Here is a 20,306-nt window from a genome sequence, read left to right as displayed (position 1 = left end):
CAAGACCGCCAAAATAATTGTATCAAAATGATAAATCCACCCCAAATAATTTGAAGATTTGGGAGGAGGAGGAGAAGGATTCATCCTGCAGTCAGTGCGGAGCAAGTCTGTACACCCTGAAATACATCTTGACTGCATGTCTGGAGGTACTTGTTCTCACAGGGATTGCAAACTGAACCAAGTTCCAGAGTCAAGGCTATAATGAGGAAGTCCACGTCACTCACCATCCAGGGTTTTTGTTTGAAAATAGCTGGCAGCAGTGACACTTTCATTGCAGAAAGAGTTGTAGGACAGAAGGAATGCTTGTACTCCTCTACATGTTCACTCACCTACAGTGACCAGTCAGTGGTCTAAAAGCAATCAAATGGCTTGTTCTGGAGAGGTTTTGATATATTTTGTGAGGGGTTTCTGATCTCTTTCTGAGGGGGAAAAAGGCTTGGACGAGGTTGTCCAATAATTGCATATGAGGCTGGGGGACTGCTCTGTGCACCTGTTTGATGCTACAGTACACATTTTTCTCCATGGTGGCACACAAACAGATAAAAAACTGTCTTTGGAAGGTTTAATTAAAATCGTGCAGTAACGTCCATCCGGTTCAGCCTTCTGTAGCTTTGTAATGTGCTGTGGAGTTGTGCCAGGCATGTTATGCTAGTGTTCTATATCCAAGGCTATGCAAACAGCTGTGATAGCTATCACTGTTAGCTCGCGTGGTAGGGCAAAAGAGCCACATAATATGCAGAGAAATTCAAGATGGCGGAAACAGTAACTCTATAACACGGCCATCTGAACACCAGTTATTGTTGACATAGATAAGCAGTCCTCCTCCATTGCTCTTACCGGAGTCCCTGTTCCGATTCTGGTAATAGCGGGGCATCCTCCTAACTGCACAGCTAGCTCTCCAGGGGGAGAGCCATGTTTCTGTAATTGCGATCACAGTCTTGGACAAAGTTGTTTTGCCGCTGACTGAAGCTCCAGGTCACTCATTTTGTTTATGATGGATCTGGTGTTGGTCAGGAAGGGAGGTGGGGCTTGGGAGAGGTGACTTATGAGCGTCCTTCTTTCTTCTGGCTAGCAGGGCTACCTGGCACCCGCAATTGCGTGTCTCAAACCTTTGCCATCTGCGCCTTTCTTTGGGGATGACAAGCCACGGTAAGCTCTAGTTATGTCCTCAAGGGTACTGTGTTGTTATTGGAAGTAGCTTGTAAGAAACTACATTCAAGACCCTCCTTTAACAGCTCTAGATTTCTTTCATTGTGACATAGTTCATCAGGAGAGAGAATTTTTTTTTTTTTTTTCGCAGACATAGCAAGAAACACAAGTATGGAGAGCTACGATGTGCAGCAACTATGTGCGAAAGGGGAGTGTCTGACTAGCCGCTACAGGTGGACCTCAAGAGGTTAGGTTATCCCGCGGGCGGTGGTTGTAGCTAAGCTTAGCTAGACGTGATCCTTCTCTCCTGAAGTACAAAAGCCATCATCTTAGCTGCATGAGCAGTGCCCTGGGAAGAGAAACCAGCTTAAGAAGACCAAGAACCAGAACCAGATTTATGAGGCCAGAGCCAAAGGATGGTACACATTCTTATTCCCCATCAAGGTTGGGTCTTGAGGTTTCCCCTCAACTTCAGTGTGCTCCTTTTTGCAGAAGATCGGTAGCCGAGACGAGCTCTGGGTGGCTGGGATCGTTAAGAAGTCACAACCAAAACTCCTCTGCAGTCGAAGGCTCGCAAAGCCTTTGCAACTCCACTCAGGAGCAATGTACAGGTTAAGGGGCGATACACATGTGATTGAGATACTTGCTGAGGATTTACAAGAGGTTCTCAGCTTGGCTCAGCCTTCTCTTTTTTTGTGCACAGTTCCATCAACGGATCTTCAATTGCTGCATCCCTTGTTGCTTGTAGCAAAGCATCTTCAAAGTAGTTCACCCACTGATTTGTAATGATAAACATAAAGGGGAACAGTTTACTGATTGCAATATTAAAGCAAAACTAAATGATGTTTTGTCAAAGTAAAGTAGTTTGATAATATGAATACATTCCCTTTTGCCAATCCATTTTAAGGAGGAAAGCTTTTTCATTTATTTCTGTAAAATCATATCTTTCTTTCTAATGCATGTATTTACTATGGTGATCAAAGATTCCATTACAGTGTGGCACAAGATGGCTGAACCTAATTTCTTTAAAAACTCATGTTTTTGTGCCACATGCACTTTCAGTAAAGGTCAGTTCAATGCTTTTAAGCATATAATAATAATTCATCCTTTTTTAATCCCCATGGGAAGATTCGTCCTCTGCAATTAACCCATCATGGATGAACCATGAGCAGTAAGCATGCCTTCCACCAGTGCCAGGGGAGCAGTTAGGGGGATTAGTGTCTTGCTCAAAAACACTTCAACACACTAGGAGGAGCTTGGAATCAAACCAGGGATGTTTGGTTCCAAAGATGATTGCTCTACCTCTGTACCCCCAATATAAACAATTTACCTTCCTAATGTCAGCTCTAATAACTAATTCCAATGAAGAAAGTTTCTAATCTTTTCACCTCGTTTTCTGCTGCTTTTATATATTTATTCAACATAACTACAGTCAATCAGATGTGACATCATAGCTACCCTTAAAAGCTTTCACAATATATTTTGCAAATATTAATGTCAATAATAGAATTTGTCTTCTAGGTAGCAGATTATAATGTGATAGCAACTAAATAAAAATACTTAAGATTAACAGAAATACAAAGAAATGCCAAATCCCATCTCCAGCATATCTAGAGCTAATCTGAACATGTTTCCTCTTTGCCAAACCCTCACTTTTGCTATTCTGAAATGAAATTTCAATTTCCATTGTTGTTATAATATTTCTTTTAACTACTTGAGGTAATGACATGATACTATTCCTAGAGCTCATTTCATTTGCCTGTGATTATGACCCCCCCCCCCCCACACACACATATAGCTACAGCATAGAACAAAACAGTAGCTAATTACATTTCTCCCTCTTTCCCATCCATCTTTTGTTTGTCTTTCTCACTCACTTGTTCTTATTTATTGTAAGAACAAATGTAACTCTCTTGTGTTTTCTCAGACTGAAGAGGCCTTTTACATGACTTATCTGCCATGCTATACATCCAGACACATTAACCAGCGCAGAGACTGACAATTTGCTCGAGCCTCTCCTTGTTATGTTTCCATTTGCAGATACAAAAGCTTTCATTATACCAGGCACTTTGCATGTGCAATCAATAGTGTTGTGCATTCCCCCTGGGGGTTTCTATTGTTTGATGATCCATGCATTGGCATCAATGCCAATTCTAATTCCATGGTTTGTAATCATATTTAACATGTATTGTCAGTTTACCATTGATTACAACTAGCATGCTGGATGCCTACACATGAACACATACTTTGGTGTATTTTTGCATCATTCCAGGCCACATAAGCAATCACTGAACTCTCTGTCTCACTTAAGCTTGACAATCAATCAGGCGACCTAGACTCTTCCAAAAGCCAATAGGGTACAATTCATTCCCCAACACATTGCCAGATTGACTACAAAATAGCAGAGGAAAAGAGAAAGGGAGAGAGGGAGAGCAAAGGATGAGAAACAGGGAGAGTCGTTTGAAGGTGTCAGACAGATTGAGATTTAATTTTCAGGTCACGGCATCTTGTGTCACTTGAGAATCCAGACACATACAGAGAGGAAGTGATCCACATACAAACACACATCAATGCACATGTTTGTCTGGCAGCATGCAAGTGCCAATGCAGGCTTCTATAAATGTGCATCTCGCTGACATAAGCAGAGCTGGAAACATATATTCGGGTTGACATTTGGAGCTTAGCTCTACCACTAAGCTCATTAGCCAAACACCAAATATCAGATCAATCTCCCTCCCAGCCCTCTTTTCTCCAATGTTAAACCCCAAATTCTCCCGTCTTCTGTCATAGGTTCTTGTGGCCTTCTATATAACTTCATCTCATAGTCTTTTCAAATTACTGTCTTATGTTAAATGACTTTTTTCAAGTATTATTTGGCCTATTTTCCAATTATTCCATATCTTTTCATGGAGCCTTATAATGGTACTGATTGCCTTGACATAGACCACATTCAAACAAGCAAACAAGTATAAAAACAGTCAAAAACACAAGTAAACAATACTACAATAGTACATTCTTATAGTGCACATACAGTAGCACAATGCTTTACATACAAAGTGTGAGTAAAGCATTGAATTACATCAAACTGGAGAAAAAAAGCAATAGATCTTCTTCACAGCCATACCTGTAAATTGAAATTAAATAATTTGTAAATGATATATAGCTTCATCTACTGAATAGACTGCAATACCTAAATTAACTGTCGGAAAACAAGAGAGCATTGGACAGGATAGAAAAGCAAGAAAGGGGAAAATGAAACTAAGGGAGCGTCAACAAAACTGCAAGCGAGGGTGTTGAGCTTTCTTTTTAGTCGTAATAACAATTCAATAAAGAAGAAACTTATGTGGAACGAATGGGTCTGTAATTGGAAAAAGGCTGGTAAAGATTCACATGGAAGGGGACTCACCAGATATTTAGACAGACAGACAAATAAACAGATCGCCAGACAGATGGACAGACTGAAGGACAAAAGGACATAGATATAGATATAGATATAGATATAGATATAGATATAGATATAGATATAGATATAGATATAGATATAGATAGAACTGATTGATGGATATCCTACTGAATGGCTTGTGCAAAGAAGTAATTGCTCCAAATACATCATGTAAGAGGCGGTTACAAGTCATAAACTCAAATACATGGCTGTCCCCTTAATCTTGAAAGTTTTATGTGTGTGGGTGTGTGTGTATGTGTGTGTGTGTGTGTGTGTGTGTGTGTGTGTGTGTGTGTGTGTGTGTGTGTGTGTGTGTGTGTATGTGTGTGTGGCTCTGTGTCTGTCAGTTAATGCGCTTGCATGAGTTCCTGTTTGTGTGGGCATGGATACATATATAGACTCGGCTAGTCATTTTGAACAGCATCACTGCATGTTGTACTCACTTGCTTAATCAGATCATCTAGGTCAACATGAGATTGGAAAAAGGGAGCAAAATATGAAGTTTCTTTTTTGGAACAAATGAGAGTGAGATGGCAAGACATTAAAGATGGGAAAATGGAAGAAATGAAGCAGAGCTAGGATATGCGAACACAAGGGGTAGAAATTAAAGCAAGGTGGCTGTGGTGTTAAATCTATGTCTCTCAGGTTTTCACTTTTCTTCATCTGCAGTTTAAAGTAAGATTTGAGCCATATTCTGATGTTAGAGTATTAGCAGAGTATTCTTTATTAAAGGCACAAATGGGAGTGCAATCCATAGTAAAGGCATTATTAGTGCAATCCAATTTTCGGGGAATGAGACATGGCACTAGATGCTGCAAAGAAAGGGTTATACGCTTCTCTTAATTGAATTCTTGGCCACAGTGAGCCAATCCAAATCAGGCTTGCACTATGTGAGGAGATTAAATTTCTGTTCATCTGCGTTTTTTATTATTTTATTATTTTTTATTATTTTTATTATTATTATTTTGATTTTACAAATTTCACACTAACCTGCATAGGTTTATTCAATGTACTTTTTTTTATTATCTGCTCCACCTTTTCCTCTTCCATTTTTCTCCAAACTTCAGTTTTAGTATCCAATCACAATCTCTTCTAACCTTTTGGTCATATGGCTCTCTCCATGATAAACAATAAACAAGCTCTCACTTTCACTGACCTACACAGAATAAACATGCAACAACCTGCCCTCCCTTAGAGATATTAATATATAGACATTGATCTATGATACCAACTCATACTAAATCATTAATTTTTGGCAAACCAGCCTGTTCAACACAAGACGCACAAATAGACTGGCAATGGTCTTTAAAATAATTGACAGCAATTATCCATAAACAATATCCCCTTTTAATTGTAAATGTCAATAGATTTTAATTATGAGATACAATCTCATGTGAATTTCCCCCTTGTTGGGCTCACAAAACAATATCTTATCTTATTAAATACTGCAGTAGATTTACTTAAGAGTTCTTCAGTCAGGCGTCAAAATGGAAGACATGTTGGAATTTGGATACTGAATTGCACATTAATTATCTGGAAGAGAGAAACGCTAATACAAATTGGCTGGCTGTTTCTGTTATTCTGTGTTGAATGTGTGTGTTATGCCTTCAGTCATTCTTGTTTTAACTTCATCACCAACCAATATATTAAAAATCAGGTGTTCTGGAACAATGTTGTCAAGTTTAGATTAATTAAAAGCTTTCATGGCTGACAAAGATGTACACAATAGCCCTGGCATGCATTGTTCCCAAAAAACAATTGCAATAAAGTGTCTTCTGTGAATACCCTCGCTCCCCCTGTTTTTTCCATTTGTATTGAGGCCCCTTTCACAAGAAGAGAGAAAAGTGGCTACATCTGTATTCTGAATCACTTTTCAGGTTGCTGGATGCTGATCCATCAAATCTGACACAGTGTATCTCCAGCAACCTTCAGAGTTAAGGGGGAGCATCAATGGTCCCCTATAGTGCATGTCATTCAATGGCCAGACAACAATCTCGTGAGAAAAGACACATTTACCAAACACTTCATGTCCTAATGGCTTGTCTAAGTTTCATCCAGACTCTTCATGTTTCATATTTCTCTCCAGTCACAACAAAAGTATGTGTGTAGTTGAGTGCCTGGGTGTGTATATTTACCTGAAAAAACATCTAAGCTTGTCTATGTGATCATCCTATAAATGTACTAAGCTGTTGGCAGATAATCTGGGCCAGCACACTCCTTGAAATCTCCCCTACACTTCCCATAAGTGTTTTCTTCTTCTTCACCTATATTAAATGTTAAGATTACATTTCCAGGGATTGCACTGTGGCGCAGGGTTTAGTACTTCTGCATCACTGCAAAAATGTCCCTGGTTTGTGGTTTTCTTCCGTGGCTCTCAAGTTTCCTGCCACAACCCAAATACATACGTTACATTAATTGGAGACCCTTAATTGCCCAGAAGTTTGAATGACAGAGTGAATGGTGTAATGTATCTACAGTACATGTGATCCCCCCACTTCTGCAACCCTGGATAAATTGTATAGATAATGATGGACTGAATGAACGAATGAATGAACGAATGAATGAATGAATGAATGAATGGATGGATGAATGAATGAATGAATGAATACATTTACACAGCCTCAGATACTCACATTTTTGTAGCTCCTTGTATTCTTTTCATCAAAATGATGACTGTATTACTTTGTCTGTATTTGAAATCTTACAGGATTTCGAGTTAACGTATGATCATAGCAGAATAAAATGTTTCACTATGCCAAAACATAATGGTGCCCATTGGACAGCGGCTTGTGAAATAAGCAGGTGGCTTCCTACTGTACTCAAAAACAGTAACATAATTTACTATGCTGCCGCAGTCCTTCATTTATTGTAGATTTTTAGGTTATTCTGCAAAATATCGGAGTATTTTCACTTCTTTACATGCAACTCCTTTTCTGTCTCTTTGTTCACCACAGATCAGTATATTCATGACTCACCTGTCTAACTATGGCAATGATCGCCTGGGTATTTACACATTTGTCCACTTGGCCTCTTTTCTTCGCTCATGGACAAACCTGAAGCTTCATACACTTCCACCTCTTCAGCTCGCACACAAGTATTTCCAGCTTTTTCCTGAACAAAGGAGCCCTTTGTGGCAGGTATGTAAGCATGCTTTAGACCACAATGCACAGCAAGACGGGATATATTTGTGTGAATGAGGGGAACCCGGGTGGAACGGTGAGGCTACAGGGAGTGGAGATCAAGAAGTTGGAGGATTTCAGGTACTTGGGGTCAACAGTGCAGAGCAACGGAGAGAGTGGAAAAGAGGTGAAGAGACGGTTTCAAGCAGGTTGGAATGGGTGGATAAAAGTGTCAGGGGTGCTATATGATAGAAGACTATCAGCCAGAAAGATCAGCCAGTGGTGAGACCAGCGATGCTGTATGGCCTAGAAACAGTTACAATGACAAAAAAGACCGGAGGCAGAGCTAGGTCACAAAAATTAAGATGTTAAGGTTCTCTTTGGGAGTGACCAGGATGGATAGGATCAGGAATGAGTCTATCAGAGGAACAGCACATGTTATATGTTTTGGAGGAAAGGTCAGAGAAGCCAGACTGACATGGTTCGGTCATGTACAGAGGAGGGATAGTGAATGTATTGGTAGATGGATGCTTGAATTGGAGCTGCCAGGCAGGAGGTCTAGAGGAATACCAAATATATATGAATATAAATGTTCAGAAAGATGATAGTTCTACTTTGTTTATTATTATTAAGTGTTTAAATAAGGTATAAGTATAATTGTTATTAATGATGATTTTACTCGTGTTCAGGCATGGCAACAATGTACATGATAGTTGGCTCCATTTGTTCAAACATTGTTTGCAATGTCTTGCTTGTGTGCCAGTAGTCAAATTTTATGGTTATGGAGGGATATCAGATCATATTTTTATGCATATCAATGTTCATGGAACTGAAACAGATAGTATACCCACTATTATGCCGAGGTTATGAAGGATGGCATTATTGTACTTGATTATATATATATATATATATATGTGTGTGTGTGTGTGTGTGTGTGTGTGTGTGTGTGTGTGTGTGTGTGTGTGTGTGTGTGTGTGTCTGTATATATGTATATTGAAATGGTGAGAGTGACAAGTCATATCGATCTACAGAAATGTAACACTCCTCTTAAAAGAAGTGTATGGTCTATAAATTCTTGCAATTAAAATAGACAAGACAAGACAAGGGTGTATAAGCACAAGTGTTTTGTTTTGTATAGTAACACTTATTCTTTGTGCATGTTCTTGTAGAACCCATGTGATGACAAACGACATAAAGACATCTGGTCTAAAGAGAAAACCTGTGACAGGTTACCAAAGTTCATGGTGATAGGACCACAAAAAACAGGTATGCCACAAATACAATCTGGTTACCTCAACCCAGAGACAAGTCCCTTAATCATCTGTACTTTTCTGGTCATGTCAAAGGGGCACAAAGTACACACACACACACACACACACACAAACACACACAATTTTCATACATAGAGAGACAGCACTTGATAACAAGAACTTTCTTTATGTAGGATTTCTCTGACTCGTTCTCTCTCTTTGAGAGGCAATTAAAAACGGCAATATTATAAATTTCAGGATAGTAATTTGAGACAAATTTTCCTGTGTGTAATTTTGTGAATTATAAATGCTGTTCTAATCAGTGTTAGGTGTGAAAGGTGATTGGGTCCTTTAATGCTTCTAATTAACTAGCTGATAACATAATGGGGATATGGGTCACTATAGCAACTGTTGCAACCTAAAAGCAGATAGACTACAATGCATTCTCTTTTTAGTAGCCCGATATGCCAGAGAAGCAGCCAAGACAGGTTAAATAGAAGCTGGGGGGGCACCAGTGAGAACCGTGTTTCTCATTGGTGTCAAATAATTTGGAACATTATGATGGGGAACTCTGGGCTGTTTGGGGGGCACAGTGGTAAGCGCTTCTGCCTCACAGCATGAAGGAGCGTGGTTTGATTTCTGTGTGGAGTTCAATAACAGTCCAATAACATGTAGGAGGTTAACTGGAAAAATTGCCCTGAGTGTGTGAAAAGTGTGAGTGAAAGACTAAATGGATGTCTGTCTCTATATGTGGCCCTGCGGTTGACTGGTGACCAGTCCTGGGTGTATCCTGCCTTCGGCAACTGAGATAGGCTCTAGCATCCCCCACAACCCTAAGTAAATAAGCAATAGATAATGGATGGATGGATGATAGGGAACTCTTTGATCATTACAGATACATACAAACACACACACACACAAGATATTTTCCTCTACTGTATTAATGAACCAGTTATGAATTATGCCTTTTCTTCCAGGAACAACAGCACTTTATCTCTTCCTACTCATGCATTCCTCAATATCCAGTAACTTTCCCAGTCCTAAGACATATGAGGAGGTCCAATTTTTTAACACAGACAACTACCACAAAGGAATTGACTGGTGAGGACACACTCAAATACTTATTCCTACTATTCATAGTGTTTGTTACATCCAGAGGAGAGCTAAACAAACAACTCATTTTATAAAGTTATTGCTGAATGGTATAAGAATTTTCAAAAATTCATTTGATCATTTGAAGCTTGTAAATGTAAGATAACAGACATATGGCTCCCTAAATTGATCCATAACAAGGGTAGTAAGATGACAGAGACACAGCTGGCATATTCTCGAAAGCCATCTTACATGACCTTGATTTTTCAAGAAATAGTTCAGATCACCTTTGAGTAAGACACTAAGGCTCAAAGTATCTATGTATCCATCAATCTCGTATTTGACTTGAATATGCATGTCGCAGGCTGAATATACCAAAATATAGTATATTAATACTCATGGACCATAAAGCATTTCTGCCATATGGGCATTTGTAAATATTTAATTTTTATCAAAATCTTCTCTTGCTTTAGGTACATGGAGTTTTTTCCTGTACCTTCTAATGTTAGCACAGACTTCCTGTTTGAGAAGAGTGCTAATTACTTCCCCTCAGAGGAGTCTCCACAGCGTGCTGCTGCTCTGCTGCCCAAGGCCAAGATCATCACCCTTCTCATCAACCCCTCTGATCGGGCATACAGCTGGTATCAGGTAGACATGCAAACACACACACACACACACACACACACACATACACATACGCATGCACACACACAAAAATTCTATGAAAATAGAAAATGAAAGGACATCCATATTCCTCAGCGTGCACCTACTCCCTTAATAGAATGTCAGTGATCATAATAAAAATCTTGATATGATGTGGTAATCACTTATGGTACTAGTATATGAATCACTTAAATTTATGATCTTTAAAGCTTATGAGGCTGTATTTTCAAACGCTTTTCAAACTCTTACAGCATCAAAGAGCTCATGAGGACCATGCAGCTCTACGATTCACTTTTTATGATGTCATCAGCGCAAGGGCTGGAGCACCAGCTGAGTTGCGCTCCCTGCAGAGCCGCTGTCTTGTCCCTGGTCTCTACTCCACACACCTGGAGAGGTGGCTCACCTACTATCCTGCTAATCAGGTCCTTTATTATTTTTAAAATATCTTTTTTTTTTCTTGTAAAATTTTAAATTAGATGATGTCAATCGTATTGAGGAGTTAAGATTAAAGACAGATAACAGTTGATTGATATTTGTTTTCTATTGTCTAACTTCTATGGGGGCTAAAAGTTGAATTAAAGAGACCATTTCCTTGCTGCTAATTTAATTAATTTTGAATGGATCCACATACTGTTGGATGTTTTAATAAAATATACGTATGTGTGCCTGTCTGTGTAGCTGATGATTATAGATGGCCATCAGCTGAGAAATGACCCTGCAGCAGTGATGGATGAAGTCCAGAAATTTTTGGGTGTCACTCCTCATTTCAACTACTCCCAGGCCCTGACGTAAGTCTCAAGTGCAGTGTCTGCCTATAGCCTGTTTTCTGTCTTTTTATTTCTACATCTTAGCTTCATCAGATGCCTGACATTCGGGAAAGGGGCATGTTTAACCTGTCATGTCATGACAAGGTTCAGCGTCTAGAATTCTTGTAGTAATGAGACCCAAAAACAAATCTGTGTGAAGCCTGACATCTACTGGCGATAATAAGAAGGTGAAACCTTTATCCAAGCAAGTTTCACTAGCAGGAGATGAAATAGACCAAAGTGTCTAAACTGTGGCCTGTGGGCCAACTGCGCCCAACAGGCCATTTTTAATTGTCCTGCAGAAAATTTTATAAATAGAACTGAATATGGCACTTGAAACTTTATTGCTCTTTTTATTTGTAACAGCAGAGGAAGCCACTGTTGAATAAGGCAACTCCCCCCCAAAAAAGAAAATCACAGAAAAGAAATGGCCACAGATTACCAAACATGGCAGAACCAAATAAACGAAACCAAGAAAGTGAGTGCAGAAAATTTCAGACACGCTGGGATAATTCATATTTCTCCAAAGAATTCAAGGGGAAGTGTGTCTGTTTGATTTGAATTGCGGCTGCGGCAGTGATAAAGAAATGTAATGTACGACTAACACTAAAAACCAAATATCAGACCTACATGTCCTAAACTGGTGCTGAGCGAGGGCAGAAAATAAAGCAAATGGTAACTAGCCTGTAGGGTGACTAAAAGTATTTTTTCCATGAATTCACATCGCTGCGCACACTGTGCAAAATCAGCTGATCTCAACTCTTGGTGCGAGGCAGATTTGATCGTCCCCTTGTCAGGTTGCATTTGTCTGTATTTTGACATGAGTCGCATCTGATCAGCAACCACTGCTGGATGATTAGCGCGCTGACCAATTTAGATACCAAGTGCAGTTGATACTCACCAAAATAATTTAGCAAAATTATGTGCATTCTTTATCTTAACTTCCAATGTAGTCCTTAAGAATTGATAAAAAAAATTAAGAAATGTAAATAGGTGTACTAATAAGCTTAATAACTTAACAAACTTGAAATTTCAGGATCACCATCCTGACCAAGCAGAAATCTGTGGCTGGTGTTCTGAGAATGAGCTCCCCTCTATCTGAATAAATCAATAAACATCCATTTATTGAAAGCTGTGAAGATTTTTTCTGTAAACACATTCAACTAATATAGCATATTTGACCAACTTTTCATTTATATATCTAACTTTAATACACTAGACGTGAGGCTATATACCGTACCTCCAGTAAGAGGCCCAGCCCCTCGTATATTTTTCTATATGTGGCCCTCAGTGAAAAAGTTTGGACACATTGATTCCAGATGTCAACTGTAGATTGTCAGTCACTTCACTTGATATTTCAAAACAAAATATAACTGTTTCTTAACAACTCTATAAATATTATTAGGGAAAAGTATTTACCATCGTAAACTATTATTATATTATTATTTAAGCATCACGGGCAATGGTGCCATTCCACAAATATAAGGTAGTTTATATCATTTTAATTCAGACTATTGTTTTTGGGAACAGACATGGAAAGCTTTTTTAAAATTAAGAACAAAAATGGATTATATCATATGAGTTATATACTGTATACCCTGTGGCGGCATGGGCCGGTGTCTCCCAGAGCCAGGCATTGGAGGGCACGGGCCAGTGTCTCCCTGAGCCGGTCCCAACCCCATGTTAATGAAGAGCGTTGTGTCAGGAAGTTCATCCGGCGTAAAACTTTTGCCAAAACCAAACATGCGAATCAAACCAAATAACCAGATCATACCAGATCGTTCGAGGCCTGGGTTAACAACAACTGCCATTTGTACCGGTGACCGAAAGGGTACCAATGGAAACTAGGCTACTGTAGGTCAAAGAAGGAGAGGAGGAAGGTGGGTTCAGAAGCAGAGAGAGAAGATGAAAAGCAAGAGTCTGGGACTGAGAGTAGAGACTTTGAATATCGGGACTATGACAGGAAATGGTAGAGAGTTGGTCGACATGATGCAGAGAAGGAAAGAGGATATACTGAATGTTCAGGTGACCAGGTGGAAAGGTAGTGAGACCAGAAGCTTAGGAGCAGGCTTTTAAGTTTATCTTGAAGGAGGAGTTTGTTAGGAATGTTCTGGGTGTGAAAAGAATGTCAGATGGACTTATGAGTTTGAAATTGGAAATTGAAGGTGTGATGCTCAATGTTGTTGGTGGCTATGCTCTGCAGGTAGGATGTGAGTTAGAGAAGAAGGAGAAGTTCTGGCATGAGTTAGATGAAGTGATGCAGAATATCCCCGGAGATGAGAGAGTGGTAATCTGTGCAGACTTCAATGGACATGTTGGTGAGGGCAATAGAGGGGATAAGAAGTGATGGGCAGATTTGGTATAGAGGATGCAGAGGGACAGATGGTGGTAGATTTTGCATAAAGGATTGAAATGGCTGTAGTGAACACTTTTTTCCAGAAAAGACAAGAACATAGGGTAACTTATAGTAGGAGCACGTAGGTTCAATAGATGAGGTAAGCGTAGCCAGACAGCATAGGTTGGTGGTTTAGAGGATGACTCTGGTGACAAGGAAGATCAAGTGGACAAAGGCAGAGCAGAGGACAAAATGGTGGAAGCTGAAAAGGGAGGAGTGCTGTATGGTTTTCAGGGAGGAGTTGAGAAGGATCTGGGTGGTTAAGGTAGCGCTTCAAGATGTTTGGACAACTACAGCTACTGCTATCAGGAAGACAGGTAGGAGAGTACTTGGTGTATCACCTGGAAGGAAAGTAGATAAGGAGACTTGGTGGTGGAATGAGGAAGTGTAGGATTATATAGAGAGAAAGTGGTTAGCAAAGAAGAAGTGGGACACTGAGAGGACTGAAGAGAACGGATATAAGTAAAGGGATATACAGTGTAAGTTACTGATTGAGGTAGGGAAATGTATGGACAGATTCTAGAAGAGTAATGGGAAGATGGAAAGAATACTTTGAAGAGCTAATAAATATGGAATATGAAAGAGAGGCAAGGATAGAAGAGGTGACTATTGTAGACCACAAAGTAGCTCAGATTAGTAAAAGTAAAGTGAGGAAGACATTGAAGAGGATGAAGATTGGGGAAGCAGTTGGTCCTGATGATATACCTGTGGAGGTGTGGAAGTGTCTAAGAGAGGCGGCGGTAGTTTCTGACCAGTTTATTCAATGGGATCTTAGAGAGTGAGAAGATGCCTGAAGCATGGAGAAGAAGTGTGATGGTGCCCATTTTTAAGAATAAGGGGGATGTGTACAATTGCGGAAACTATTGAGGGATAAAGTTGATGAGCCATACAATGAAGTTATGGGAAAGAGTAGTGGAAACTAGACTGAGAGCAGTAGTCTGCATTTGTGAACAGTAGTATGGCTTCATGCCTAGAAAGTGTACAACAGATGCTGTATTTGCTTTGAAAATGTTAATAGAGAAATACAGAGAAGGCCAGAGGGAGCTGCATAGTGTTTTTGTAGACCTAGAAAAAGCATATGACAGGGTGCCAAGAGAGGAGCTCTGGTATTGTAACAGGAAATCTGGAGTGGGAGAGAAGTATGTTCGACTGTCGCAGGACATGTATGCTAGCTGTGAGACAGTGGTGAGGTGTACTGTAGCGGTAACAGAGAGGTTTAAGGAGGAGGTGGGACTTGTGTGCAGTGGTGATGGACAGGCTGATAGATGAGGTTCGACAGGACTCTCCATGGACCATGATGTTTGCAGATGATATTGTGATCTGTAATGAGACCAGGGAACAGGTTGAGGAAAATCTAGATAGTTGGAGGTATGCTCTGGAAAGGAAAGGAATGAAAGTTAGTCGCAGCAAGACAGAATATATGTTTGTGAATGAGAGGAACTCGGGTGGAACGGTGAGGCTACAGGGAGTGGAGATCGAGAAGTTGGAGGATTTCAGGTACTTGGGGTCAACAGTCCAGAGCAATGGAAAGAGTGGAAAAGAGGTGAAGAGACAGGTTCAAGCAGGTTGGAATGGGTGGATAAAAGTCTCAGGGGTACTATGCGATAGCAGACTATCAGCCAGAATGAAATGAAAGGTGTACAAGACAGTGGTGAAAGCAGCGATGCTGTATGGCCTAGAAACAGTTACTATGATGAAAAGACAGGAAGCAGCGCTATAGGCAAGCAGAGATGAAGATGCTATGGTTCTGTTTGGGAGTAACCAGAATGGATAGGATCAGGAATGAGTCTTTCAGAGGAACAGCATATGTTAGATGTTTTGGAGAGGTCAGAGAAGACAGACTGAGATGGTTAAGTCATGTACAAAGTAGGGATAGTATGTATTTTGGTAGACGGATGCTGGATTGGAGACCAAAGAGAAGATATATGGATGTAGTGAGAGAGAATATGAGGGTAGTTGACGTGAGAGAGGAGGATACAGAGAATAGGATTAGATGGAGAAGGGTCATTCGCTCTGGCGATCCCTGAAGGGAAAAGCCGAAAGGAGAAGAAGAAGAAGAAGTGATGTACTGTATTATTATTGTGCCACAGACTGCATACCTTGCAATAAAACCAAAATTTAGCTGATGGCAGTAATAACTGAGACTATTTTACACTGAATTATAACTTAACAGACAGTACTAATGTATTTGTTCTACCTTATGATAATCTCACTATGATTTCAAATGCATTTTTTTCTGTATTAAACTACCAATATTATTACCAGTGGAGCCTTTTGGTTTGGGGAGACTGGTCAGTTATTTATTTGTAAAATACAACTCACAATTCATCTCAGATTTATAGCTCAGATCAGAACAGGTGCCCCTGTCTTGAATTGCAAACCCACACGCATACAAATAAATTGTGACAAGATGCATTTTGACAGTGTGATGAGGAAGATGTGAATGTGTGCTTGGCAATGTGGGTTTTGGACAAAGACTGAATAACACAAAAGCCTAATCTTTCTTTCCTCCTCCTCATTCTTTTGACATGGCATTGGTCTGACAGATCCTCAACAGTGAAGCCTATTTAGTTAATCCCCTCTCCTTTCTTTCTCCTGTCTTGTCAGAAGAAAACACAGTAACTACTTGAGTATTTCTCTCACTTTTTTTGTTCACTTCCTAATACATGCGGAGTAAGAACAATACTTCAATTTCCATTCAACATTATTCCTAATATCTTGGACTGCAATATAACCATTTATTACAAAAGCACTCTCTGCCCTTTTATTTGTGATGGACATTGCTATAATATGCAACCCCATAAATGCAAATGTACAATTTAATATGTATGTATATGTGTATCTATGTATATTTATAAAGGAAATTTATACTTAATTCACAAATAGCAACTCCTGAATTATGCAAATTCAAACATGTATTTTATATGTAGTCACCAAAAAGCTACATGGATTATTATATGTTAAGCGCCTTAATCTTTGTTTGCGTGCCGAGGAACGCTGGCCCTTTAATTTTTATGTAGCCTTATGGTCATGTGACAGGAAGTAACAGCATTCATGCGGCAAACGCCGGAAGGCAGGCACCTGAACAATTTAGCTGTGCCGGCCGTGCGAAAACAGCAAAGTTTGCGACTCAAATTCAACGTAAAATAGAGGAAAACGGCACTTGCGAACAGTATTTCTGAGGGACTGAACTTTACAGAGGTTACTAACATTTCCTCGCGCTGAACTGGACGGAAGGTTCAGGCCAATTATAGAAGTCAAGACCATTAGTGTAACCACTTTTTCCCCACCACTATTTTAAAGTGATAATATTTAAAACCCTCAAGCAAGTGATGTTTAGTGTGTGTTAAACAGTAGGCCATCAGGCGCTCACTATTCTGTCCTGTAACTCCAGCTATATCGTGAAACCACCTCCACCTTATTGTTTTGTTTATCTCTCTTATCTCTATATTTATTTTGTACTTTGCTGTGGCCGGGGAGCTTATAAGGGGAAGTAGACTCAGTATTTGCACCCCTCATGTGTGCTGTGGTGTATAGGAGTGTGGCTCCTGCTTGGTGTGTAGTGAAACAGCCCTTGTGAGTTGGCTCATGTTGTTGTCGGGGTACGTTTTGCGAGGAGTGAATTCCCCAGAAAGGTTGATTTCTATTGTTGGGGTGTTTGTGTAACACTTTGTGTTTCCTCTGGGGTGTCGCAGCCACAGCTGACTGGTTACACTTATTTTGCTTTCTCGTTAGATTGGCCATCCTTTTCATCTCCATTGTTTTAACCTGAATTATGACTTAATAAAAGTGACTTATTTTTGCACATAAGCTTCCTTCCAGTCTTCATTCATTCTATTGGATAACTCAACCCGGTCGTACTCATAGTGGCATTGGACTGATTGATTTCACTAATATTTTGACCATCTGTGTTTTTCTCCCCAAATCAGATCAGAATACAGTGGGCTGATAAAGTATCGTCCCTTTTCCTCTTAGGTTACAATGCTTATAAAAGCATAGCCAACTGACACAATTTTAAATCAAATAATGTATACAGAATATGTGCAGATGTCAATATAGCCATACCAAATGGAATCATGTGTCAACCAACCAGTAAGCTTAACTTATTCCATACACTGTAAAGTGTCTAGAGAGGAAGAGGTGATTTCTTGGGACATTTAGATATAAGACTTTGCTAAGGTCAGTGAGACACATATATTATAAAGACAGGATGTGCTAAATGTATATTGATAGTGGTCCCTCTTTGGTGAGGGTGTGATAACCACATTTTTTCAATCCTATGATTTCTGTGAAAGATTATCTCATTATTACTGCCAGTACAATGATGTCAGATGTTGAAATTAATTTTTAAAACTGATGGATTTGAAATTGGATTTTTTGGTCTCTTAACCGTTCTTGATATTTTCATTTGCACTCCATTCTGTTCTGTCAGGTTTGACCCTCAGAAGGGCTTTTGGTGCCAGCTCCTTGAAGGAGGCAAGACAAAGTGTTTGGGAAAGAGCAAAGGGAGAAAGTACCTTCCTATGGAGTCAAAGGTAAAAATTCTTTCATGAAAAAAATTAGCATGTATTGTATGTACTGAACAAAAATTTAGAGAAAAAGAAAAACCTGCAACCTGACTGAGCGTGACAATCCATAGTCCTCGTCACTATTTGTAGCAATCCTCCTAAGGGCTCAATATTCGTATTGAAGCTGTCAGCCAAGCAGATTTAGACACAAAATAACATACTTATAATGACAACTCAGAGAGAAGATGTAGGTTAGGATGAATTTAGAAAGGTATAAAAAGGATAAAATACATTCTCTAAATCATGTTCTTGCATGTAATTACATAGAGCACAATGAATTAAATTTGCTTTTCAAATGAGGATAAACACACAGAGATAAAATTTGTCTTCCCATGTATACTCACACTTTAGAAATGCCTATGCCACAGTCAGCTTTAATTTAACAATATATATGAGTTTCCACAGGAGACATAGAAATAGAGGACAGATGAGGAGGAGGGAATGGAGACAATGCAGTGGGGGCATGCAGGGAAGAGAGATAATAGATCTCATGCATCCCTTGTGGAATTTTACCCCTGTCCCTCATTTCTTTTCTTAGATGTGCTAATCATGGTTGGCACTTAGTGCCTTGAAGTCCAATGAGTAGAATAATCTAATCTAAAGATAGTGGCACATCATTAGTCTCTCTAAATTTCTTCATTTGCCCCTTACTGGCTTGCTGCCTTTCTACTCCTTTCTCTAAATGTAACCTCCGTCCATCCCTTTTGCACCAATGCGATCTATTCACTTCCTTGTCTCCTGTGCCTTCTTGGTCCTTGAGCATTTTCTCTCCCAGGGTTGGGTGACTTGTCATTCTACTTGTCAAAACACCCTTGCTCCCCCCCTGTATGTCCTGTCCAATTCAGTCATTCATCAACTTCCTTATTCTTTTTCCTTTATATTTGTTTTATTTCTCTGTCGTGATCTTCCCTCACTCCTAGCCACATCGGGCCAACTTACCTTGTAACCTATTTTGCTCTTCTCTTCAGGCACGCACATATCTTTCAAGGTATTACAGAGAACACAATGTAGAGCTGTCAAAACTGCTGCATCGCCTTGGACAGCCCCTTCCATCTTGGCTAAGAGAGGAACTGCAGAAGGTCTGTAGCATTTAACTCTTATGATGCCAGCAAGTAAATGCTGTTTATGAATTGTCTTTTTTTAAGTCAAAGCCAATACAAAACATAGTGACTAAATCCCGTCATTTGGAATTAGTTTACTATACCACCATATCAAAGGCCAAATGTTAACATTTTGGATTTATATTACAATTAGGTTTTGCAATTCCGACACTAAATCAATCAAAATAATGTAACAAATTGAATATCAGTACACAATGCATAAGAGCCCGCTGTGGGGCTGTTTATAAAAATTAAATTAAGGATATTGTGGTAATTCTGGTTTTAGCAAAGTGACAGTCAGAGTCAGGGATGGCTTGCTCTTGGCATTGTCTTCTTTGGATGATGTCTTTAATTCCATAACGATCAAATATGGGAAACCCGGGGGTTTTCTCTCTCAGAGCTAACAGTTAGACTAAGGCTGTATCTCCCAGTTACGACAACTAATGGTGTAGGTTAGTGTCACACATCAACTCCGACATTGTGCAGTTATTCAAAATGGAGTTTTCTAACACAGAACCATGAGAAGCTCCAAACAGTCGTCATAACTTGCAAAGGACTCTGGGGTTCCGCCAGCCAGTCTCCCTGCCACACGCTAAAGTATTTTAAAGGTTATTAAGCAATTGTCCTGAAAAGACATTCAGAGCAAATAGCCATATTGTTTGTCAAGTTCTGTTTTGATACCAGTTTCACCTTGATCTTTTTAGAGTCATTGGTCTTCTGCA

At 39.6% G+C, this 20,306-nt stretch overlaps 1 protein-coding gene across 3 annotated transcripts in view; it reads left to right on the top strand.

Annotated features, from left to right (window-relative positions):
* ndst3 (N-deacetylase/N-sulfotransferase (heparan glucosaminyl) 3) overlaps positions 1–20,306 on the top strand; it is a 53,732-nt gene that overhangs the window by 32,134 nt on the left and 1,292 nt on the right. For all 3 annotated transcript variants that reach the window (XM_086156796.1, XM_086156794.1, XM_086156795.1), the window contains 8 exons: positions 7,546–7,728; positions 8,880–8,976; positions 9,938–10,061; positions 10,526–10,700; positions 10,967–11,137; positions 11,394–11,503; positions 18,349–18,451; positions 19,453–19,563. In XM_086156796.1, the coding sequence (XP_086012922.1) occupies positions 7,546–7,728; positions 8,880–8,976; positions 9,938–10,061; positions 10,526–10,700; positions 10,967–11,137; positions 11,394–11,503; positions 18,349–18,451; positions 19,453–19,563 (1,074 nt within the window). The remainder of the gene's footprint in view (positions 1–7,545; positions 7,729–8,879; positions 8,977–9,937; positions 10,062–10,525; positions 10,701–10,966; positions 11,138–11,393; positions 11,504–18,348; positions 18,452–19,452; positions 19,564–20,306) is intronic.

The sequence above is a fragment of the Fistularia commersonii genome, chromosome 12 (assembly GCF_037954325.1).
Source record: "Fistularia commersonii isolate RoL2024-O1a breed Wild chromosome 12, RoL_Fcom_v1.0, whole genome shotgun sequence".
Classification (NCBI taxonomy): Eukaryota; Metazoa; Chordata; class Actinopteri; order Syngnathiformes; family Fistulariidae; genus Fistularia; species Fistularia commersonii.
The sequence above is the reverse complement of the archived record's forward strand: the minus strand, read 5'-3'. Positions and strand labels throughout refer to the sequence as shown.